The sequence below is a fragment of the Ursus arctos genome, unplaced genomic scaffold (assembly GCF_023065955.2).
Source record: "Ursus arctos isolate Adak ecotype North America unplaced genomic scaffold, UrsArc2.0 scaffold_20, whole genome shotgun sequence".
Taxonomy (NCBI): domain Eukaryota; kingdom Metazoa; phylum Chordata; class Mammalia; order Carnivora; family Ursidae; genus Ursus; species Ursus arctos.
In genome coordinates this window covers 9,462,041-9,487,097 of record NW_026622875.1, presented here as the reverse complement: position 1 = coordinate 9,487,097, position 25,057 = coordinate 9,462,041, and the positions used below count along the sequence as shown (strand labels likewise).

Below are 25,057 nucleotides of genomic sequence, written 5' to 3'. Positions count from 1 at the left end.
TGCATGCTCTATTGTCTGAGCCAGCCAGGCTGACTTGCTTCATTTTGACTTAAATTTCATTTTTATTTTTTTGTTTTTTAAAAGATTTTAAGTAATCCTACATCCAGCATGGAGCTCAAACTTTAGAACCCTGAGATCAAGGGTTGCATGTTCTACTGACTGAGCCAGCCAGGTGCCCCTTAAATTTCATTTTTACTTACTTACTTAATTAATTAATTAAAGATTTTATTTATTTATTTGACAGAGACAGCCAGAGAGAGAGGGAACACAAGGAGGGGGAGTGGGAGAGGAAGAAGCAGGCTCTTAGCAGAGGAGCTTGACGTGGGGCTCTATCCCAGAACGCCGGGATCACGCCCTGAGCCGAAGGCAGACGCTTAACGACTGCGCCACCCAGGCGCCCCTCATTTTTACTTTAAAACTACATTTCTCCCTTACTGCATTAATCTATAAAATGCAAGCTGATATCAGTTAGTGAGCCACAGTTACCTTTTTTTTCGTGAACCCAAGAAATTTACTTTTATCTATTTATAATTGTAGTTGACACAATGTTACATTAGTTTCAGGTGTACAACATAGTGATTCCTGAAGTCTATCCATTATGCAGTTACTTTTTGTTACCATTTCTTTTAATTGTGCTAATTATTTTTAGTTACAGGTATGTTTCATTTATTAACATACTTGTGCGTAAATTAATTCCTAATGAATAGTTTTCTCCAAATTGGACAGATCAGAAATTTTAAAATCTAAGTTATAAACTTATCTGAAATGGAGATATCCCAGTTTATACACAAAACTGGCTGTGGCTGGCTCCTCTTTAATTTTGAGGAAGAGCAAAAATAAGTATATCTGTTCAAAGATTCTCGTTTTTCGAAGGAAGGTTAATAAAAAAAGCCGTAGTGGCTCAAAATAATCTTATGAGCTGAAGGTACTCATTACCAAAATGCATTTGAGATCCATTGCTTATTCCACTTCATAATGGAGAGGTTTTGCTTACATTCATCTGTATCTAAAGTGACTAGTCCTGAGAACCATTTTAGGAATCACGGTAGTATGTGATACTGCAGAGGCTTTATATCTAAAGATCTGGTTAAAATTTAGTTTTTCTCTTTGTCTTCCTAGTTCTAAAAATCTGAAACTTATTCACAACCTACGTGAATCTTAAACAATGATGACAACAGTAGTAAACCCAAAACATCCATTTGACTTTAATGTAGTTTATCTTCTTGCTTTATTTTTAATTTATTTTTTTACTACTTAATATTTAATATTCAGCCCTCTGCCAGATTTTCTCATAATGTAAAACATATCTTTTTATAGTTGATTTGTTTGAATCAGGGTCGAGAGAAAGTCCACACATTGCATTTGATAAATGTTACTTAGATCTTCTTTAACCCATGCCTTCAACTTATTTGGCATGAGAAGTAGAAGTTCACATTGCTACTGGGTTGTCTTTGTTTCTAGGCCTTTTCAGTAAATATAGTCAGTCAATGTGTATTCTTTTAGAGAAAACAAAATCCATGTATACTCTTATTTCCATTTAAAGTGAAAGTTATAGGGTTTTATCTAACAACTTTGATTTTTGTATATCCTTACTCTGAGGCTGAGAACTTCAATTCCTAATTATTTAATATTTGTTTTAACCTATAATATGCGTGTGTTTACACTATAACTGCAAAATAACAACATCAGTATTAGTGCTATTACTTTCTGATATAAAACTACTGAATGTTTAGATCTCTGAAATGCCTTCTGTTCTTAAGATAAATCCTAATACAGATAAAATGTTGAAATTATTATTTTGTAGCTTCTTGAAATCAGTTTTTATGCATGTAGTTATACCACCGACTTTTAAATATATTTTTTTCAGTTTTCAATTTTTACAGATTGCTTTTTTTGAGATTTAATACTCCTGTTGGATTTATTTATAATGCATAGAATGAATTTAAATTCTAGCAGTGTTGCACTGTTACATACTTTTTTCTGTTTTTTTTTTTTTATTTACAGATATGGTGAGTTAGTATTTTAAAGGAAAAGAACAAACTTTAGTTATAAGATGAATAAGTTCTGGGGATCTAATGTTCAGGCATGGTGACTACAGTTAACAACACTGTATTGTATACTTAAAAGTTGCCAAGAGTAGATCTTAAATGTTCTCCCCATACACATAAAAAAGTGGTAACTATGTGATGTGTGATGTGTGTGTTAAGTAACCTTATTGTGGTAATTATTTCATTATATAAAGTCATCATGTTGTACATCTTTAACTTACACAGTGTTACATGTCAATTATACCTCAGTAAAGCTGGAGAAAAATAAAGCAAAAGATCCCATTGACCATGTCTTTAATTAAATATTTCTGTGTTGTGTTTTATTTTTTGTATTTTTAGAGGCCTTCAGAAGGAAGAAATTGTTTTGCTTACCCATGGAGATAGTGTGGACAAAGTAGCTGATGGATTCAAGGTTGTGGCGCGTTCTGGGAACATTGTGGCAGGTGAAAATTTTAAACTTTTGCAGAATTCAGTTTAAAAAACTTATCTGAGGAGTCTAAGAATTTGTTTCTGTATGAGGTACTGTTTCTTATTTTTTATTTTTAAAAGATATTATAAATATAGGATCAACCATTAATTTATGAAGGAAATTTAATATTAGATTATTTAGAAATCACTTACTGGTTTGCTCTGAAATACTTTAAAAGATGTTCATTCTAATAGAAGTTCTCCAAATGTAAAACACTACTTTTACAGCTCAAGAAAAATTTGAAAATGGTCTAATTTTCTAGTGTGCTTTATTCATAATTGGGTTTTTAAATGCCTTTCTTAGGTATATGTAGGCATGTATCTTGGGCATCTGAAACACCTCAGGACATGTCTCTGAGGCAGGGTTGGCAAACTGTGACCTGTGGGTCAAATCTAGCCTATAGCCTGTTATGTTATTAAAGGGTTATAAAAAAATAAATAAATAAAGGGTTATAATAAAAGACAGGGATGTGTGCATGTGTTCCACAGAGCATAAAATTTTTACTGTTTAGCGCCTTGTAGAAATTTTGTCAATCCTTACTTTAAAGCCATTTTTATTCTCTTCTTTCTTGAGAAAGAGGAATTGATTTTCTGGCAGTTTGTGATTTTTTTTGACTTGCTTATTTGAATAGTTATTATGTAAATAATTACCAATAATCCTGGAAGTCAGTAAAAAGAAAAAAAAGTGGATTTATCAGTAAAGTTCTTTTTGTTTGAAATGCCACACCTAAACGGTAAGTTGAAAAAAAGATTTTTCATGGATAAACCGAATTGAATAATTTGCTATAATTACTTAACATTAGAATAAGAATGATTCAGGATGGTTTTCATATTAAAATGTCTTTATTTAATAAAAGATTAACAGTGGTAGATGGCTTATGTATTTGTATTCATTCAACCAATATTTGTGTGACTACTTTGTGCCAGTGACAGTTCCAGGTGCCAAGGGTAAAGTAACGAACAAAGTGGACAAAAATCTCTGTTTTAACATTCTAGTTGGGGGGAGGGATGGGACAGCTAATATGCAAACAAAGAATATGTCAAGTGTCAGCATTTAAGTGCATTGACAAGAAATACAGGAAGAGAAGAGCGTTGCAGAATATGTGTGATTAAGGTTGTTACTGTTTTATATAGGATATTCAGGAAAGGTATTCCTGTAAAATGATACTGAACATTAAGGAAGTAAGTGCTTACCCTTCTGGGTATTTGGGAGAAGAGGAAGTAGCAGTACAAAGCTCCTGGGATGGGACCATGTTTGAGGAACAGCAAGGAAGACTACATGGTTGGAGCAGAGTAAGCATGGAGGAGAGTGGTAGTAGATGAGGTTAGAGAGATTGTCGAGGGGCCAGGACACAGGCCATTTGAGGCCACTGTGAAATTGTTGGCTTTACTCATGATCTAATTTCAGGATTACACTGGCTACAGTGAGGAGAAAAGAGAAAGGGTGAAATGTAGAAGTAGGGAGATCAGCTAGGAATCTACTTCAGCAATCAGGACAGGAGATAGTAGTGTAAGGAATAGTGTGGTAGAAGTGGAAGTGAGTGGTCAAGAGTGATTGTTTTCTCATATAGATCTGGTACATATTTTGTTAGATTTATACTTTAGTATTTTGTTTATTTGGGTGCTAATTGTTTTTAATTTCGAATCCCACTTGTTCATTGCTGGTACATAGAAAAGCAGTGAACTTTTGTGTATCAACCTTACATTCTACAATACTACTATAATCACATACTAGTCCTGGAGTTTTACTGTTTTTTGTTTTTGTTTTTGTTTTTTTTTTTTTCAGATTTTCTATATAGATGATCATGTCATCTGTGAACAAAGACAGTTTTATTTCTTCTTTCTCAGTGTATACCTTTTACTTCCTTTTCTTATTGCATCAGTTAGGACTTTTATATGGTGTTGAAAAGCATTGGGGAGAGGGAACATCCTTGCCTTGTTTCGGATCTTAGTGGAAAAGTTTTGAGTTTCTGTTAGGTATGATTTTAGCTGTAGGTTTTTGGAAGATATTCTTTATCAAGTTGAGGAAGTTCCCCTATATTCCTAGTTTACAGAGAGTTTTTATCATGAATGGGTGTTGGATTTTTTTCAGATGCCTTTTCTGCATCTATTGAATCAGATCACGTAATTTTTAAAATCGATAGAAGCCTATTGAAATTATCTGTTTCTTATGTGAGTTCTGGTAAGTTGTATCTTTCAAAGAGAAAGACACATTTCATCTGTGTTATAAAATTTGTGGACACAGAGTTATTCATGGTATTCCTTTATTATTTTAATGTCCATGGGACCTGTAGTGATGTCTCATCTTTCATTTCTGACATTAGTAATTTGTGTCCTCTCTCTTTTTCTTAGTTAACCTGGCTAGAGGCTTATCAATTTTATGAACTTTTCAAAGAGAACCAGCTTTTGGTTTTGTTGTTGTTGTTGTTGGTGGTGGTGGTGGTGGTTGCTTTTGATTTCCTGTTTTCAGTTTCATTGATTTCTGTTTAATTTTTATTATTTCTTTGCTTACTTTGAATATAATTTGCCCCTCTTTTCTCATTTCTTAAGGTGGAAGTTTAGGTGATTGAGTTTAAATCTCTCTCTCTTTTTTTAAAGATTTTATTTATTAATTTGACAGAGCAAGAGAGCACAAGCAGGGAGAACAGTAGAGGGAGAGGGAGAAGCAGGCTCCCTGCCAAGCAGAGGGCCCGATGTGGGGCTTGATCCCAGAACCCTGGGATCATGACCTGAGTGGAAGGCAGGTGCTTAACCATCTGAGCCACCTGGGCGCCCCATAAATCTTTTTTTTAAATATATGTATTCAGTGCTGAAAATTTCCCTCTAAGCACTGTCTTTGCTGTTCTTTGGTGTTCTGAGAGCAGTTTCCAGTGTGTGGGGAGAGTTGGGGAGGGTTTCCTACACCAACAAACAATTTTTATATACCAGTGTGGTATTTGAATGTGGTCACCTCAGTTCATTTCCATTCTGACACTGTGTACCCAGAGACAGCACCAGATTTCAAAGGTTGAGGGCTGTGTCCCACAAGACCACCCCCCCACCCCCCACACACACTTCAGACACCAGTTGCAAACCCAGGTTATCACTTGTGACTCTGACTGAAAAACTATAGATTGGAAGTTCCAGTGACCCCCTGTTTGGGTTTTGGACACCAGTCACAGGTGTCTTATTCTTATCAACTGGCTGTAAATCAGAGGTTCCCACGACCTCTTGCTCAGTTCAATTAATTTTCTAGAATGGCTCACAGAACTCCGAGGAACATTTTACCACTAGATCCCTGGTTTATTATAGAAGGATGTAACTCAGGAACAGCCAGATGGAAGAGATGTATAGGGCAGAGAATGGGGAAGTGACGTGGAGCTTCCATGCCCTCTCCAGGTGCACCACTCTCCCCGAAACTCCGCATATTCACTAATCTGACTAATGACTAATCCAAACGTCATCCCTTGGGTTTTTATGGAGGCTTCATTATATAGGTATGATTGATTAAATCATTGCTTCCTGGTAATTGATTCATCCTCCAGCCCCTCTCCCCTCCCTGGAGTCCAGGAGGTTGGGACTGAAAGTTCCAAGCCTCTAATCACATGGTTGTCTCCCCTGGCATCCAGCCCCCATCCTTAGGTGCTTTCAGAACGTCACCTTATTAATATGAGAGATACCTTTAAGCTCGCCTCTCTTAAGAAATTCTAAAGGTTTTGGGATCTGTGAGCCAGGAACTGTGAATGATGTTCTTTTCTTTATGTAGACTAAAGTTTCTCATCTTTCATCATTTTCCTTCTCCCTAAAGAAATTTTTTATAATTTCTTGCAAGGCAGGTGTGCTTGCAACAAATAGCTTCAATATTTGCTTGTCTAAGAAAGTCTTTATTTTTCTTCACTTTTGAAGGATAATTTCTCAGGGTACAGAATTCTAGGTTGGTAGTTTTTTTTTTTTCTCTCAACCTTTTTTTAATTTAATTTTTTAGCTTCATTAAGATTAACTGATAACATTGTAAGGTATTTAAAGTATACAGTGTGCTGATTTGATATAGGTACACATAATGAAAAGATTCCCCCGTGGAGTTAATTGACACATCCATCACCTCACATATTTGCCTTTTTCGTGTGTGAGAACATTTAAGCTCTGTTCTCTGAGCAAATCTAGATTACCTAGTACAGTGTTAGTGTTATCAGTTATAATCACCGTATTATTAGTTAGATCCTCAGACTTTATTCATCTTACAACTGAAAGTTTGTACCCTTTTACCACCTCTTCTTATTTCCCACAGCCAGGCACTGGTGATCACTTTCCCATTCTCTGTTTCTGAGTCCCAACTTTTCATTTATTTTTTTTAAGATTGCACATATAAGCAGTACCATACAGTATTTGTCTTTGGCTTATTTCATTTAGCCTTATACCCTCTAAGTTCATCTATGTTGTTGCAAATGACAGGATTTCCTTCTTTTTAAAAGATGAATAATATTCCATTTTGTGTGTATATATTATGTGTGTGTTCATCTACATATGTATTTTCTTTATCCATTCGTCCATTGATATATACGCGTAGCTTATTTCCATGTCACGGCTGTTGTGAGTGATGCTGCAGTGAACATACAGACATCTATGTGAGATAATGGTTTCATATCCTTTGATGTATACCTAGAAGTAGAATTGCTGGATCATATGGTAATTCTGGTTTTAATTTTTTGTGGGACTTCTATACTGTTTTCCATAGTACTATACCAGTTTATATATATCCCACCAACAATTTACAAGGGATCCCTTTTCTCTCCCTCTTTGCCAGCATTTATCATGGCAGCTAATAGACATCCTAACGGCTGTGAGAGGATGTCATTGTGGATGTGATTTGCATTTACTGATGATTAGTGATATTGAGCATATTTATCTACCTGTTGGCCATTTGTAGTCTTTCAAAAGTCTTCTTTTGTAGGTCTATTCAAGTCTTTTGCCCATTTTTAAATTGGGCTGTGTTTTGTTTTTTATTAAGTTTTATGAGTTCCATATTTATTTTGGATATTAACCTTTTATTGGATATATGGCTTGCAAATATTTTTTTCCATTCCATAAGTTGCCTTTTCATTTTGTTGATGGTTTCCTTTGCTATACAGAAGCTTTTTATTTTGATATAGTCCCACTTATTTTTGTTTTTTTGCCTTTGCTTTTCGTGTCAAATCCAAAAATCATTGCCAAGACCAGTGTCAAGGAGCTTTTCCCCTGTGATTTCTTCTAGGAGTTTTGTGATTTCAGGTTTTATGTTCAAGTCTTTAGTCAATTTTGAGTTGATTTTTGTATATGTATATGGTAGGGATCCAGTTTCATTCTTTTGTATGTGGCTGTCTGGTTTTCTAAGCACCATTATTGAAGAGACTACCCTTTCTTCATTATATGTTCTTGGCTTCTTGGTTGTAAATGGATCATATATACATGGATTTATTTCTGGGCTCTTGATTCTGTTTCTTTGGTTTGTGTGCCTGTATTTATGCCAATACCATATAGTTTTGATTACTATGGTTTTATAATGTAGTTTGAAATCAGGACATGTGATGCCTCTTTTTTTCCTCAAGATTGCTGTGGCTCTTGGAGGTCTTTTGTGGTTTGATACACATTTTAGGATTCCTTTTTTCTATTTCTACAAAAAAGCCATTGGAATTTTGATAGAGATTAAATTGAATCTGTATATTGCTTTGGGTAGAACAGACTTTTTTTTTTTAAAGATTTTATTTATTTGTCAGGGGGAGAGAGGAGCACAAGCAGGGGGAGTGGCAGACAGAGGGAGAAGGAGAAGTAGACTCCCTGCTGAGCAGGGAGCCCATGTGGGACTTGATCCCAGGACCCTAGGGTCATGACCTGAGCTGAAGGCAGACGCTTAACCGACTGAGCCACACAGGCGCCCCTAGAATGGACATTTTAACAATCTTCTTCTAATATATGAACGTAGGATATTTCTTCATTTATTTGTGCCTTCAGTTTCTTTCATCATTATCTTAGAGTATACAGATCTTTCACCACCTTGGTTAAGTTTGTTCCTAAATATTTTATTCTTTTGATACTATTATAAATGGGAATGTTTTCTTAATTTCTCTGATAGTTTAACTTATAGAAACATTTAGCTTACAGAAACACAACTGACTTTGTTATGTTGATTTTCTATTCCACCACCTTACTGAAATTGTTTATTTGTTTTAAATTTTTTTGGTGGAATCTAGGTTTATTTGAGATCTTTCTTTTCTCTCTCTCTTTTTTTGATGTAGTTATTAATTGCCCTTAACTTCCCTCTTAGAATTGTTTCTGCTGCATCCCGTAAGTTTTGGTTGTTATGTTTCAATTTTTATTTGTCTTGGGTTTTTTTTTCCTCTTTTGATTTATCCTTTGACCCATTCCTTTGTCAGGAGCATGTCTTTATAGTATCCGTGTATTTGTGAATTTTCTTGTTTTGTTCTTGTAATTTCTAGTCTCTTACCATTGTGGTTGGAAAAGATGTTTGATAGGATTTTAATCTTAAATGAGATTGGATTCTGATGTGTTTTGAAATTCAGGAGACACAAAGGAGTTGCTGTCGGAGTGCATTTGGAGGGGGAAAAAGGGTATAACTGAGTTTTAACTCCCATGTTTTTGGTCCAACCATCCAGAAAGTTGGAAGTTTCTGTTTACCTGAAAGGAAAGAATGCAGTCATGCAAGTTTGTAGATTAAATTCAAGATGCCTTATTAAACATAGAAAAAAAGGTATGAGTAGGCAGTTGTATGTAGGAGTCTAGACTGTAGAGTAGAAAATTGGGCTGGAGGTATAAATTTGGGGGTGTACCATCATATGGGTAGGATGTAAAGTTATGAGAGTTGTAGGTCACTCAATATATAGAGAAGAGATTTACGGGTTGAGTACTGGGCAACTTTCATGTGTAGAGATGGATAAGATGAGGAAGAACCAACGAAGATTAAGAAGGAACAGACAGTGAAATAAGTGAACCGAGAGAGTGGTGTCCTAGAACCCAAGTAAAGAAAATGTGAGTTTCCTTGGTGTAGTAGAATGAGTATAAATTTGGGAGCCTGCTAGGCCTGATTTAACTACTTAACCAGCTGTAAATTTCTTGCTATCTCAGAGCCATAAACAGAAGTAATGCGTGCACAGGTAAAACATCTAGCCTAACATCTTTTGCTTAGTAAATAATCCATAATTTGTCAGAAACACATTAGTCAAATCCACGAAGTTACATTTGTGATTAATAGTATCTAAAAAAGGATTACATAGAATATTCTGATAGGCCTAGTACGTGAGGTTTTTCTAATACATAAAATTGATAGCTGCGTATTGCATTTGAAACCATGTAGGACTGAGAGCCAAAACTGAGTTATCATTGTATTAAATAGACAAAGTAATCTGGGTGGAGAAGTGAAAGTACTATGAGGTAATCTCTGTAGGACTTACTTCACTGTCCTATATAGTTTACTAATTGCTACCTAAAGACCTTTAAAGAAAAAGCGTGGCAATGTAATTTTTGTTTTACGCTTTTTTTTCCCCTGTAGCTAAAAATGCACTAAGTTGCATCAGTTTTTTACATTTATAGAGAAAGAAGTTGTGAGGAATTACTGTGGGTACTTGGTTGAGTCTTCCACATGAAAACATTTTTAACTTGTGATTATTTTTTCTATAAAGGTATAGCAAATGAATCTAAAAAATTATATGGAGCACAGTTCCACCCTGAAGTTGGCCTTACAGAAAATGGGAAAGTAATCCTGAAGAATTTCCTCTATGACATAGCTGGGTGCAGTGGGACCTTCACTGTGCAGAACAGAGAACTTGAGTGCATTCGAGAGATCAAAGAGAGAGTAGGCACATCGAAAGTTTTGGTAAGAAATTTACATCTGAAAGTCTACAAATTTATGTCAATAATGTTAGAACTCAGAGCTGGCTTCATCACCATAGCCCTCAAGTGTTGACTGGGTGATCGGATGTTTTGTGAGTTGCAGTGTTTCAGAGTGCTTTTTCAGTGACCATATTTACTTGTGATTAAAAAGTGTTTTTAAAGGTAATGATTTAAGCTGATAGTTTTTATTTTATTTATATTTTGTTTATTGTACTCAACTTGATTTTTCTTTTAATTTCACCTCGTAGGTTTTACTCAGCGGTGGAGTAGACTCAACAGTTTGTACAGCTTTGCTGAATCGTGCTTTGAGCCAAGATCAAGTCATTGCTGTGCACATTGATAATGGCTTTATGAGAAAACGAGAAAGCCAGTCTGTAGAAGAGGCCCTCAAAAAGCTTGGAATTCAGGTCAAAGGTATTGAAGAGCTCTCAGAAAAGTCTATATGTGAGGGCTTATTTAACAAATCAGATCTCTAGCCTTATGGTTTGAGTGAGCTCATTGTCTTAACCTAGTACATGTTTCTAGGGGCACCTGGGTGCCCCAGTCAGTTGAGTGTCCTACTCTTGATTTTGGCCCAGGTCATGATGTTGGGCATGGGAATGAGCCTTGCCTCCTGTTTGGCACTCAGTGGGGAGTCTGCTTGAGATTCTCTCTCTCTCTCTCTCTCTCTCTCTCCCTTCCTGCCCGCCCCCCCCTTCCACTCCACCCCCCTGCTCTTGTGTGCGCTTACACAGGCGCACACTCTCTTTAAAATAAATCTTAAAAAAATTTAAAAAAATAAAAAAACAAGTACAGGTTTCCCAATAAGCTTATAATTATGTTTTTTACTTTTACATTATAATTATCTGGTTCAAGAGGGGTCCCAGTATAAATTTTAAAACTGAAATCAATAGAAATTCCCGAAAATCAAATCAGTAAAATTCCATCTGTCATTCTGTTCTCTTCTACTCATTTACTCTTTTTGAGTTATCTTTCCCCATCCGTAATATTATTTATGTATGAGAATTTCCAAGTCTTCTACAACAGGTATGGATGTACAGATTATTTTACAAACTGAAACGCTTATACAGAGAAGAGAGGTGAAGAGTCTATAGTCACTTTTTTTCCCCTAGTTTTATTGAGAAATAATTGACATACATCACTGTGTAAGTTTAAGGCTACAGTATGATTATTAGATTTTGCATATATTTTGAAAGGATTATCACGGTAGTCTCAGTTAACATCCACCTTCTCATATAGGGACAATAAAAAGGAAAGAAAAATTTATGATGTGAACTCAGGATTCACTCTTAACTCTTCTATATATCAACCAGCAGTATTAGCTATAATCGTCATGTTGTACAATATCGCGCTCGTACTTATTTATCTTGTAACTGGAAGTTTGTGCTTTCTAACCACCTTCTTCCAATTTCCCTTCTCCTCACCCTCCAGCTCTGATAATAGGTCTGATTTCTTTTTCTATGAGTTTGATTTTTTAGATTCTACGTATAAGTGAGATCATACAGTATTTGTCTTTCTCTGCCTGACTTATTTCACTTGACATAAGGCGTTTAAGGTCCATGCATGTTGTCACAAATGGTAGGTTTCCTTGTTTTTTATAGATGAATAATTTTTCATTGTGTGTGTGTGTGTGTGTATATATATCACACCTTTATTCATACGTTGATGGATACTCAGGTTGTTTCCATATCTTAGCTATTGCAAATAATGCTACTATGAATATGGGAGTGCAGGTATCTTTTTGTGTGTTTTCATTTCCTTTGGGTATATCTCTGGAAGTGGGATTGCTGGATCACATGGTAGTTTTATTTTTAATTTTTTGAAGATCCTCCAAAAATTCTTTTTTTTTAAGGATATTATTTATTTATTTTAGAGAGAGTGAGTGTGAGCAGGGGAGGGAGTGGCGGGGAGACACAGAGGGAGAGAGAGAATCTCAAGCAAACTCCACGCTGAGCATGGAGCCCAATGCGGGGCTCTATCTCACTACACTGAGATCATGACCTGAGCTGAAGTCTGGCTGGACATTTGACTGAGGCCCCCAGAAGCTACCAAAACTCGTCTGTAGTGGCTGTACCAATTTACAATTCTACCAACATTGCACATGGCTTCCCTTTTCTCCACATCCTTGCAAGCATTTATTATCTCTTGTCTTTTTGGTGATGGCCATTCTAACAACCGTGAGGTGATATCTCACTGTGGTTTTAATTTGCATTTCCCTAATAAGTAGTGATACTGAGTATCATTCTATGCACTTTTGGCTTTTTGTATATCTTCTTTGGAGAAATGTCTATTCAGGCCCTCTGTCCTTTTTTGATTGGGTTATTTGTGTTTTTGCTGTTGAGTTGTATAAGTTCTTTATATATTTTGGATATTAATCCCTTATCAGATATGTCCTTTGCAATATCTTCTCCCAGTCAGTCGGTTGCCTTTTCATTTTGTTGAGAGGTTCCTTTGTTGTGCAAAAGGTTTTTATTTTGATGTAGTCCCAATAGTTTATTTTTGCTTTCCTTTCCCTTGTCTGAGGAGATATATCTAGTAAAATGTTGCTAAGGGGAGGAAACTAACAAAAGCAGGACTTGTGGGGAGGCTCAAGATTTGGAAACATTGGCTTCCCTGTGGGGTGTGGTTCTCTGCGTGAGCCTACAACAGATTGGTTGAAAATCTGAGAAAGAGATTCTTTTCCTTAACACAGGAATAAATTGCTGCTATCCCTCCTTATCGGAAGACGGATTTATTCTCTAGAGAGGCTACATAAAAGAAACTTTGGATTTGGGCATATCAGTACCAGGCATAGTTGGGGGTAGAAATAAGATTCTACATTAGAAACAGTAGGAGTAAGCAAAAATCTGTATACTGAATGGTGACTCTCTCTCCCTGCCACTTCTGGTGTTTTGTTATCAGAATGCTGATTGGAGGTATCTTTTCTGGGGTAATTGACCAGTTTAAGAGAAAGAGCTACAAATTCACTGATGTCCCCCAGTGAATTAGCCTGCTATGTTTCAGTGAGGTTCACGAGTTGTTCAGCCTTACTACCAAGTAGAGATCTTAGTAAGTTTTTAATTACCTTGCTCTTTAAAAATAAAAGGATAGCCAGTGATTGCTAAGTGTTTGTTGATAAACATCAGTTTTTCAGTGTGCAACTCTCAGGATTTTGATCTCTGTATATGAACTGCTTTCAGTTCCCTTGGGCTATCCTTCTTCCTTTGGCTTTTGCTTGCTGTTCTGGTGGGGCACTGAATACAGGAAAGCAACCGGAATAATGTATGATATCATGGCCTTAGATTATTAAACGCCACAGGATTCTCAAAAAAACAAAATTTAGTGAGTTCCTGTGTCTGGACTCTGTTAATCGTGGTTTTATTGGTAGTTCTGTAATATGTAGCCAAGGTAAGGGTGATCAGAAGATCCACCTAGGTTTTCTTTCTGTAGTTTGACCCATCATTTATGTTTTTTCAAATCTTCTATTAGTTTTAAAATGTGCTTCTCGGGGCGCAGGAGTGGCGCAGTCGTTAAGCGTCTGCCTTCGGCTCAGGGCGTGATCCCGGCGTTATGGGATCGAGCCCCACATCAGGCTCCTCCGCTGAGCCTGCTTCTTCCTCTCCCACTCCCCCTGCTTGTGTTCCCTCTCTCGCTGGCTGTCTCTATCTCTGTCAAATAAATAAATAAAATCTTTAAAAAAAAATGTGCTTCTCTTCTCTTCTTCAGTGATAAATGCTGCTCATTCTTTCTACAACGGAACAACAACTTTACCAATATCAGATGAAGATAGAACTCCACGAAAAAGAATTAGCAAAACATTAAATATGACAACAAGTCCTGAAGAGAAAAGAAAAATTATTGGGGATACTTTTGTTAAGGTACCTTTTTAAAAAATATCCACAGTGTGTACTGTTTTTGATGTGAATTTCAATATTTGGTTTTCCTTGTCCTTGTATCAAATAATCAAATCTGCTGACTAATTTTGATTTTTTTTTTTTTGGTTAAGAATTTTAGTGTATGTTACTATTACACTGACTGGTTTTTAAAAAAACATGTATACTACGTTGCCAGGCTTTTATTTTAAGTAGTTAAGACTAGGTATTTCAGTTGTTATTAGACTTTTTAGTTGTTTGAGTATTTCCGTGGCTAGTTTTCAGGCTCTTGAATGTTTGCCTATCTTTTTGAATCTTTCTAAAGCATATGTTCTTAAAAGAGTTTACTTTGGGGGTTGGTATGGATTTTATCTCTTGGTCAATATTGCAAAAGGATTCTGAGAAATCTTGTTGAAAGTATAAAAAAAAGACTGCTATCTTTTTAAAAGATTAATCTCTTAAAAGGCTGTTTTACTCCTCTTGGTTATAGATTGCCAATGAAGTAATTGGAGAAATGAACCTGAAACCAGAGGAGGTTTTCCTTGCCCAAGGTACTTTACGGCCTGATTTAATTGAAAGTGCATCCCTTGTTGCAAGTGGCAAAGCTGAACTCATCAAAACCCATCACAATGACACAGAGCTTATCAGAAAGTTGAGAGAAGAGGTAAAAGCTTATGAGAACTTCTCCATAAAGCCTTTCTCCCTCCCCCCCAACCATTTTTAAATGTATAGCTAATGTTAAGTGTATTTGCATTGTTGTGAGACAGATCTCCATAACTTATTCATCTTGTAAAACTGAAACTTTATATCCCTTGAACAACAGCTGCTCTCTTCTCCTTCTTCCCAACCACCATTCTACTTTCTGTCTCCATGAATTTGACTACTTTAGATATCCTATAAAAGTGGAATCATTTGTCTTTTTGTGACTGGCTTATTTCATTTAGCATAGGTCCTCAAGGTTCATCCATGTTGTAACATGTGACAGGATTTCCTTCCTTCTTAAGGCTAAATAATGATTCATTGTATGTATAGACACCTTTTGTTTATCCATTTATCTATCAATGGACATTTGGGTTGCTTCTACTTTTTGGCTATTGTGACTTGTGCTGCTATGAACATGAGTTGGCAAATATCTCTTGGAGACCCTGCTTTCAGTTTTTTGTTTTGTTTTGTTTTTTTGTTATATATAAGAAGCAGTATTGCTGGATCATACGGTAGGTTTTTTTGTTTTGTTTTGTTTTGTTTTTGTAAGATTTTAAGTAATCTCTACATTCACCATGAGGCTTGAATTTACAATGCCAAGATTAAGAGTTGCATGCTCTACTGACTGAGTCACCCAGGCACCCCATGGTAGTTCTATTTTTAATTTTTAAAAGGGACTTCTTAACGTTTCCATAGCAGTTATACCATATTTTAATCCACCAACAGTGTTCCACACCTTGTCAACAATTGTTATTTTTCTCTCTCTCTCTCTCTTTTTTTGTAATTCACACTCATTAAGATGGCTACTGTCTGTCATAGGCATCTTAGTGGATGTGAAGTGGTATCTCATTGTGATTTTTTTTTTTTAAGATTTTATTTATTTATTTGACAGAGCAAGAGAGTACAAGCAGGTGGAACAGCAGAGGGAGAGGGAGAAGCAGGCTCCCTGCTGGGTAGGGAGCCCGATGTGAGGCTTGATCCCAGGGCTCTGGGCTCATGACCTGAGCCGAGGGCAGATGCTTAAGCATCTGAGCCACCCAGGTGCCCCTCTCATTGTGACTTTGATTCGCATTTCCTTAATAACTAATGATGTTGAGCATCTTTTCATGTGCTTATTGGCCATTTGTATATCTTCTTAGAAATACCTATTCAGATCTTTTACACACTTTTGATTGGTTTATTTGTCTTTTTATTACTGAATTGTAAGTCTTCTTTATACACTGTATAGGCCTTTTATCAAATAGGAGTAGGTTGTCTTTTCACTTAATGATATCACTTGGAGAGCTTTAATTTTGAAACACTAGTATGATGTTTTCTAATTGCTTTCCATTCTAATGAGAATTAGATCAGAGATGGTGGGTAGGACTGCTCTGATTTATTTATATTTGAAAGGTTTATGTTTAAAATGTGTTTCAAAGTATGAAGATCAGTAAAATATTCATCTAATTCCTTATGAACACATGGGAGAAAATACTTTAAGATATGAAATTTTAAAAAATGTCTTTCACCTTAGATTTAAAAATCAAAAGGAAAGGCCAATAATATGTTACTCTTTATTTTCCATGTCATTTTCATTACTAATTGGTATTAATTGGCTTTTTCCATCTGTAGGGAAAAGTAATAGAACCTCTGAAAGATTTTCATAAGGATGAAGTAAGAATTTTAGGCAGAGAACTTGGACTTCCGGAGGAGTTAGTTTCCAGGCATCCATTTCCAGGTAAAAAAAAAAAAAAAGAATTGCTCGATTTGTCATTAGACTTTCATGTTGAAGAAAAATCACTTCAGACAATTTTGAAATAAATTTTTATCTCAGGGAATATGTAACTTTAGAGAAAGGAAAGGGTGGGTGGGGAACAAAATTCTTCTTAATATCTATTGTATGTACTTCATTTTCTTACATAATTATTTTCCATTGTATTTATATTTAAATATTACAATACTCCAGTGAGTCTGACCTATAATGTTGCCAACAGATGAGAAGAACAAGGCATAGAGTTATTTTAATAATATTGCCACACAATTTTTTTTTTTTAAGATTTTATTTATTTTAGAGCGAGCATGAAGTCCAGCAGGGGAATAGGCAGAGAGGTAGGGAGAGAGAATCTTTTTTTTTTTTTTTTTTTTAAAGATTTTATTTATTTGTTCAACAGAGAGAGACAGCCAGCGAGAGAGGGAACACAAGCAGGGGAGTGGGAGAGGAAGAAGCAGGCTCCCAGCGGAGGAGCCTGATGTGAGGCTCGATCCCAGAACGCCGGGATCACGCCCTGAGCCAAAGGCAGACGCTTAACTGCTGTGCCACCCAGGCGCCCCAGGGAGAGAGAATCTTAAGCAGGCTCCGCACCCAGTGTGGAGCCTGACATGGGGCTTGATCTGACAACCCTGAGATCACGACCTGAGCTGAAATCAGGAGTCAGATGCTTATTAACAGAGTGAGCAACCCAGGTGTCCCACATTGCAATACAATTCTTAGTGTTAGAGCAGCAATTTATATGTTCTTTCTGCTATACCATGATGCCTTCCATGGAAGGCCAGGTTAAAATGTGGTTCTCTGAAATCCTAATCCTATGGTTGACTTATCTGAATGGATGAATTACTTCTTTGCATAGGGCTGTATGTAACTAATTCATGAACAAATAAAAAATACTCAGTTTAAATAGTTCTTTGCTGCTGTCATACAGAAAAATAACTAATTAGAGGTGGTATTTATTTAAAGTTAGAACTGAGAGTCTTAAACTATTTTTGTTATAAGTTCTTGAGGTTGGGTAAGTCTTGTACCTCAGTTTCTGGCTCTTTATAATAGTCATTAGGTGATGAGTTGAGAGAATGGTGTAATTAAGCATAGTAAAAGTTAACAATTCTTAAGTACTAGTATGTGCTAGGCATTCTGAATATTTTACACATACTGTCTTATTTGATCCTCACAATAAAACTACCATTATTCTGCTTTATAGTTGAGGATATTTTGAGGACAGAGCCCAATTCGCCAAAAAGTAATGCAGGTTAGGTTTGGAGCTGGGATTCTAGCCCTGATAGTCTCACTTCAGAGCTTGTACTCTTAAATATCTTATTGGTCCTATAAGCAGTGTTACAAAGGTATATTCGTGTGGTGATCAGAGTTGTTTGTATCAATAAACTTCAAATCTGGGAATTCAAGATGTTCAGTCTCTAACCTGTGTGTTGGCAAAGGATTGTGTGTGAATGTAATGGAGCGAGCCAAGTGGTCTGTGTCCTTGGTCATCATTGCACTAGAGTCACTTGGCTTTTAAAAGTATATTTATATATTGGATTTTATTTATTATGTAAGATTTCTTTGGTAAAAAACATTTTGGTGCTTTTAAAGAAATAAGGCATACTACTTACCTCAAATAAGCTGTTTATTCTACAGATAAAGAATGAAACTGAGGAATTAATGAAACATGGCTAAGGTTTTGTCTATAACCAGATATCTCACAGGATACCTTTTCTGTTATAGTAAAGAAGCAGAATCCACTTTTTTTAGATCCATGCATACCTTATGTTTTCATCCTTTTAAGTATTTGGTGAAATAGAAATACCAGTTCACATTTTTGGAATTAAACACTCTGTTGTACCTTTTTTTTTTTTTTTTAAACAGCATATTCTTCTTCCTAAAATTAGATTGGTAGTTGACCTGGGTGATGAATAATAAGGTGGTTCATTACACTGTCCTCTTTACTTTTCTATATATTTAAAAATTCCTTTAATAAGTTTAAAAAAGATGGGCATGTATATTTTGAATTAATATTTATTGGAGAATTTTGTGACATTTAATACATGGACGATCAAAAATAGGAGATAGAAATCATTGATGTAAAGAGAACTGAAGCATTCAGGGCGCCTGGGTGGCACAGCGGTGAAGCGTCTGCCTTCGGCTCAGGGCGTGATCCCGGCGTTATGGGATCGAGCCCCACATAAGGCTCCTCCGCTATGAGCCTGCTTCTTTGTCTCCCACTCCCCCTGCTTGTGTTCCCTCTCTCGCTGGCTGTCTCTATCTCTGTCAAATAAATAAATAAAATCTTTAAAAAAAAAAAAAGAACTAAAGCATTCTAAAAAATGATGAGTTGGATGGGAAACTAATAGTTACATTTGAAATAAAACACTTAAAAAAAACTTAAAGTGAAGGGGCTCGGTTGGGCCTCCCACTCTTTTTTTTTTTTAAAGATTTTATTTATTTATTTGACAGAGATAGAGACAGCCAGCGAGAGAGGGAACACAAGCAGGGGGAGTGGGAGAGGAAGAAGCAGGCTCCTAGCGGAGGAGCCTGATGTGGAGCTCGATCCCATAGTGCCGGGATCACGCCCTGAGCCGAAGGCAGACGCCCAACGAGTGTGCCACCCAGGCGCCTCGGGCCTCCCACTCTTGATTTCATCTCGGGATCGTTGGATTGGCTCCCCAGTTGGGCGCCATTCTTGGCAGGGAGTCTGCTTGGTGTTCTCTCCCTCTACCCTTCCCTCTCTCTCAAATAGATGAATGCATCTTAAAAAAAACACCAAACTTATAATGGTTATATGTCAATTATGTCTCAGTAAAACTGGAAAAAACTTAAAATGGCCAATGGATTTTAATTTTTGGAAGGATTTTATATTTGGAAACTGATATTTTTATATTAAATATAAAATTTATATTAAATACAGTGGTTATTGTTCTCTTTAGGTCCTGGCCTGGCAATCAGAGTAATATGTGCTGAAGAACCTTATATTTGTAAGGACTTCCCTGAAACCAACAATATTTTGAAAATAGTAGCTGATTTTTCTGCAAGTGTTAAGAAGGTAATAATTCCCTTTGAATTTGTATATTATAGGAGTTTTAAATAGACACAGCTCATCAGTATAAGGAATTGAATGGATTCTTGTAGTACTGTAGTATTTACAATGAATGTGTTAGAGTTTCATTTTTTGAGAATTCAGGGTAATTTAACATGTTAAATGACTGTAAAGAAAATATTCTACAGAGACTTGTAAATGTAGACTTATCTTTTTAACCTTACAACAGATAAGATACCTTGAATCCCTGGAACTGCTAGATGTGAAGGGGTCTGAAAAACTTCAAGCTAAGAATTTAAAGTGGACCTGGTTGGTAGTGCTTCCAAGTGTCAGGCTTAGCAGTGTTAATTCTTGAGTGTCTTAAGACCTTAAAAGATCCCCACATATAGAGTTTCAATAAATATATATGAACTTAAAAAATTACAAAATTTATATAGAAGTAAGGTAACTTGAATGAGAGCTAGCAGAAAAAACTGGCAGAACAAGACCCTCAAACACTTCAGATACCGGAGTTAGTATAAAGTACATAGAATTAAAAGAAGCAGTTGATAATTAGAATAAGGTATATAGTAAAAGACTATCAAAATAACTTGGGCAGCTTTGAAAAAATTAAGTTCTAGTAATGAAAATAACTGAAATTGAAAACAGCTAAAGAAAGAAGTAATGAACTCAAGGAGAGATGTTAAGAAATTTTCCAGAAATCAGAACAAAGCATCAAAGAAAAAATATATAGAGACGAGGTTAAAATAGAATGAAAAGGTCAATTTTAACGTATGTCCAGGAGGAGATAATAGATAAAAATATTTGAATTCGTCCACACTGGTGAAGACACCATGCCTCAGATTCAGGAAATGTTAACACATCTGATTTAGGATAATGGAAAAATAAATGACACCTAGTAGGCATACCTACCAAAACTGCAGACTGCCAAAGACAAAACAGCTACAGAAGAAAGATTGTTTATCCAGGAAAGACTATTATACTGAAAGCACAGTAAAAACAAGAAGATTACATGAGAAAATAATTGTGAATAGTGAGCAGATGACCTGTCTTCTAAGAACTAGGGCAAATGACATTTTTAGATAAACAGAATTGACTACCAACAGTCAAATACTTAAGGAACTGAAGGCAGTGGCTCTCAGCCTGAAACAAACATGGGCTGTATAATAAAATAATCTCTAATTTTTGTTTGTTTAAAAATATTATAACAATATACAGTTAAAATAGCATATAAGCCACAGGAAATTGATTGGAGTTAAAGCGAAGATGCTTGTATTGTTTGCCAGGAGGACAGAGAGATTGATTCTCTTCTGTTAAGTATCCGTGTTAACACTTAGGGGAACTACTAAAAGAAGAAAAATACAGGGTTTAACTTCAAAACCAGTAGAAGAGAAATAAATGAACTAGGAGAAATAGTTTAGAAAAATGTAAGAAAAGAGAAAGAAACCTAAAAACTGGAACAAATAGAAACTGCTGAATAAAATGGTAGAATGAAATTCAACCATATTATTAACCGACAGTTAATTAAAAGGACTAACATCTCTAGTTATGACATAGATTGTCAAACTGGATTGAGAAGTAAAATCTAATTATAGTCTGTTTACCTAAGGATAGAAAGAATGAAAGTAAAAGAATGGAAGAGCATAGACTAGGGAAATACACCAAAAAAAAGTTGGTGGAGATCTATTAATTTTAAACAAAAGTGACTTTATGGTAAGAAGTTTTGTTATAAGAAAAAGGTTTACCTCATGTGAGGTATGTCCCTTGATGGTGACAGGATTAAATCCCCGAAGTACACAAATATAAGTTGTGTTTCTTATCCTGATACTTAACTTCTCATATCCCTGGCCCTCAGGAGTGAAATTCTGATGTATTGCACAGCACACACAAGTCAAAGAAAAATATCAAATAGGAACTATTGCTGTAAACCAGTAAGGATAGATACATAAGACAGTAATAGATACCAAAAGAATACCTTATTTCTTGAAACCTTAAGAAATGTCTGTTTGGTTTTCTCAGCCGCATACACTATTACAAAGAGTCAAAGCTTGTACAACGGAAGAAGACCAGGAGAAGCTGATGCAAATTACAAGTTTGCATTCATTGAATGCCTTCCTTCTGCCAATTAAAACTGTAGGTGTGCAGGTGAGTTGTGTGAATTCATTGATCTGTGGCATAACTTTTTGCAGTTTAATCTTTCTGCTAATACTGAAATAGGAATGACTTAGATAAATGAAATATGAAAGTATATACACCAAATTTAGAAATGTAAAAAGGCGGTACTTTATAGAGTGCTTATGGAGTGAATAAGGTTATAGGAACTAAATATTCAGGCTGAGATTTTATAGTTTGGGAACATCTGTCATTTAACCAAAAGTAAATATTCAAACAATGGTTTGCTATAGGGTTGACTTGCTTGCTTCTGCCTTGAAGGACAGGTATCAGGAAGTCATATCCTCATGTCTGCCTCTTGGTGTGAAAATGTACCGTGACTTTAGAAGTCTTAAGTGCAAGAAGGCCCCCAGATGAACATGTTACACTATTTAGGTCTTGCTCTCAGCTTGTGTATTCCTTAAACCAGTGCTGTCTGCCTCGTCAACATGTTGTCTCTTAGCTGTGATCATGTACAACTAACATTTTTTAATTTATTGTTCTAATTGTAAAAGTATGTAAGGATAATACAGTTTTCAGTTTTAAAATGTTATTTATAAATAGATTATATTAAATTCTCCTTTATATGATCCTCAAGTGAGTTTCTAGGGAAAAGCTTGGGAGGGTAGGGAAGAGGAAAGTTTCTATTCTGTTAGGGTTTTTAGTTAAATGAAAGCTAGAAAAGGTGTCAGTAATTCAACTCAAAATGGTATGAATGCCAGTTATTGGGCCTTCCTTATGTGTGGAAAGAAATTAACTCTGTTTTAGAGATTATTCATCTGAGACTTAGTATATTCTTTTTCCTAAATACATGAAGTTGAGTCATCAGTTTAAATTCCTCCATCTCTTGAATCCATGTAGCTCTGTCTGTAAATGAGATAATAAAAATTCATTGTTGCCTTTAAAGTATTTTAGTTCATGGAAATGAAAGGTCCAGTTATTTTGAACTTGTTCCCTCTTCCCCCCCCCCCTTTTAAAGGCCATATGTGAAAGCCATGTATATTCTTTTTAAATTACTATTAAAATCACCCTTTCTGGAATTGTAGAAATACTTTTCTTTCAGTAGTGTTTGGTTATCTCATCATACACAGATTGCTTTTGAAATTTATGCTATGATACTTTTAGGCACATATTACCCTACTATATAAAAATAGAACAGATAAGTTATTTGATTTGTAAGTTTTTCCAGTCCTAAGTAGATCTCTTACAGAGAACTTCCAACTCTATACTAACTCCTGCCAGGCAGGAAGTTGAATTGGATCAGTTCCCCATTTCCCTTTTTAGATAATTATTATAGATAATAATGTTAGATGAGTAGATGTTTGAGGCAGTTTGTTAGATGAATGACTTCTATAAAAATGAAGTTTATTTCAGGTTCCACTACTTCTACCATCAAAATAAAAGTTTCTTTTGTTGTTAGATATCTTACTTTATTCTAGTTGTTTATGCTTTTGAAGGTGAGACCCTTGGAAGCCCAGAAAAAAATTATAATTCATGGTTAGTATAGCAATGAAGTTTATTTTCTAAATCCCAAAATAAACCATACTTGTAAAAAAAAAAAAAAAAAAAAGCAAAACCTCAGTACCTTTAGAGTAATTTTCCCTCTGCCTATTCTCCAGTTGGGTTGTATGTGTCCTTCCAGAAACATTAATTTTAAAAAGAAAGTAAAAGGAATTATAGATGTGCATTATCGTCGTTTTCCTTTAAACTTGACATCACAAATTTCTTATCTTTGTATGCCATTACCAGTAGATTATTCTTAACTACTGCCTTGTATTCCATGTATGGTTATACCATAGTTTAATCATTCCCCTACCAGTGGACATTTAAACTGTTTCAGTTTTTCACTAGTATAGGCATTTCAGCAAGTAATATCTTAATTCTTCAAGCTGTTAGTCATGCTACTCTGTAAGATCATGTCCTGAATTAAGAACATGTACACTTTAAACTTTGATAAATACTATCAAATTAGCATTCATATAGTCTAAATTCTCATATTCTCAGTATCGTGACTGGTAGGTAGTTAGCTAATGAATCTTTTTAAATTGCTTATCTTAGTTTAACTTTATTTATTTATTTATTTATTTATTTATTCATTCATTCATTTTTAAAGCTAATCACTTGGGTTAAAAGGACAGAGGAGGGGCCTCTGGGCGGAACAGTTGGTTAAGTACCCTACTCTTGGTTTCAGCTCAGGTCATGATCTCTGGGTCGAGATCGAGCCCTGTGTCAGGCACTGCACTCGGCGAGGAGTCTGCTTGAGATTCTCTCTCCTCCTGCCCCTCCCGCTCGTGCTCTTTCTCTCAAATACATAAGTCTTTAAAAAAAAAAAAAAAAGGACAAAGAAAAGGGAATCAATATTATGTTTTATTCATTTATTTTTAAAAGATTTTATTTATTTATTTGACAGAAATAGAGACAGCCAGCGAGAGAGGGAACACAAGCAGGGGGAGTGGGAGAGGAAGAAGCAGGCTCCTAGCGGAGGAGCCTGATGTGGGGCTCGATCCCATAACGCCGGGATCACGCCCTGAGCCGAAGGCAGACGCTTCAACGCTGTGCCACCCAGGCGCCCCTATTCATTTATTTTTAAGTTAACTTTCAGTGGTTCATTTTTAAAGAAATTTATAGTAAATGTTTATGAAATTATTTTTACCTCTAACTTAAGAATACTTAAGAAGGGGCGCCTGGGTGGCACAGCTGTTAAGCGTCTGCCTTCGGCTCAGGGCGTGATCCCGGCGTTATGGGATCGAGCCCCACATCAGGCTCCTCTGCTATGAGCCTGCTTCTTCCTCTCCCACTCCCCCTGCTTTGTGTTCCCTCTCTCGCTGGCTGTCTCTCTCTCTGTCAAATAAATAAATAAAATCTTTAAAAAAAAAAAAAAAAAAAGAATACTTAAGAATATCCAGCTAATAAACATGGGTAGATCTTTTTTCATTTTAATAGTTTTGTGTGTGTGTGAGTATAGTTGACACACAATGTTATGTTATTTTCAGGTGTACAACATAGTGATTGAGCTTCTCTATATGTTATTCTATGCTTGTTACCACAAGTGTAGCTGTCACCATATATCCCTATTATAATATCATCGACTGTATTCCCTATGTTGTGGCTTTTATTCCTATGACTTAGTCATCTTGTAACTGGGAGCTTGTATCTCTCCCCCTTCACCCATTTTGCCTATCCTCCCACGCTC

At 35.8% G+C, this 25,057-nt stretch overlaps 1 protein-coding gene across 2 annotated transcripts in view; it reads left to right on the top strand.

Annotated features, from left to right (window-relative positions):
• The window catches only part of GMPS (guanine monophosphate synthase), a 61,280-nt gene that overhangs the window by 27,099 nt on the left and 9,124 nt on the right, over positions 1-25,057 (top strand). For both annotated transcript variants that reach the window (XM_026497342.3, XM_057316032.1), the window contains exons 5-12: positions 2,388-2,491; positions 10,169-10,362; positions 10,628-10,793; positions 14,085-14,236; positions 14,721-14,894; positions 16,544-16,649; positions 19,604-19,719; positions 21,733-21,858. In XM_026497342.3, coding sequence (XP_026353127.1) covers positions 2,388-2,491; positions 10,169-10,362; positions 10,628-10,793; positions 14,085-14,236; positions 14,721-14,894; positions 16,544-16,649; positions 19,604-19,719; positions 21,733-21,858 — 1,138 coding nt within the window. The remainder of the gene's footprint in view (positions 1-2,387; positions 2,492-10,168; positions 10,363-10,627; positions 10,794-14,084; positions 14,237-14,720; positions 14,895-16,543; positions 16,650-19,603; positions 19,720-21,732; positions 21,859-25,057) is intronic.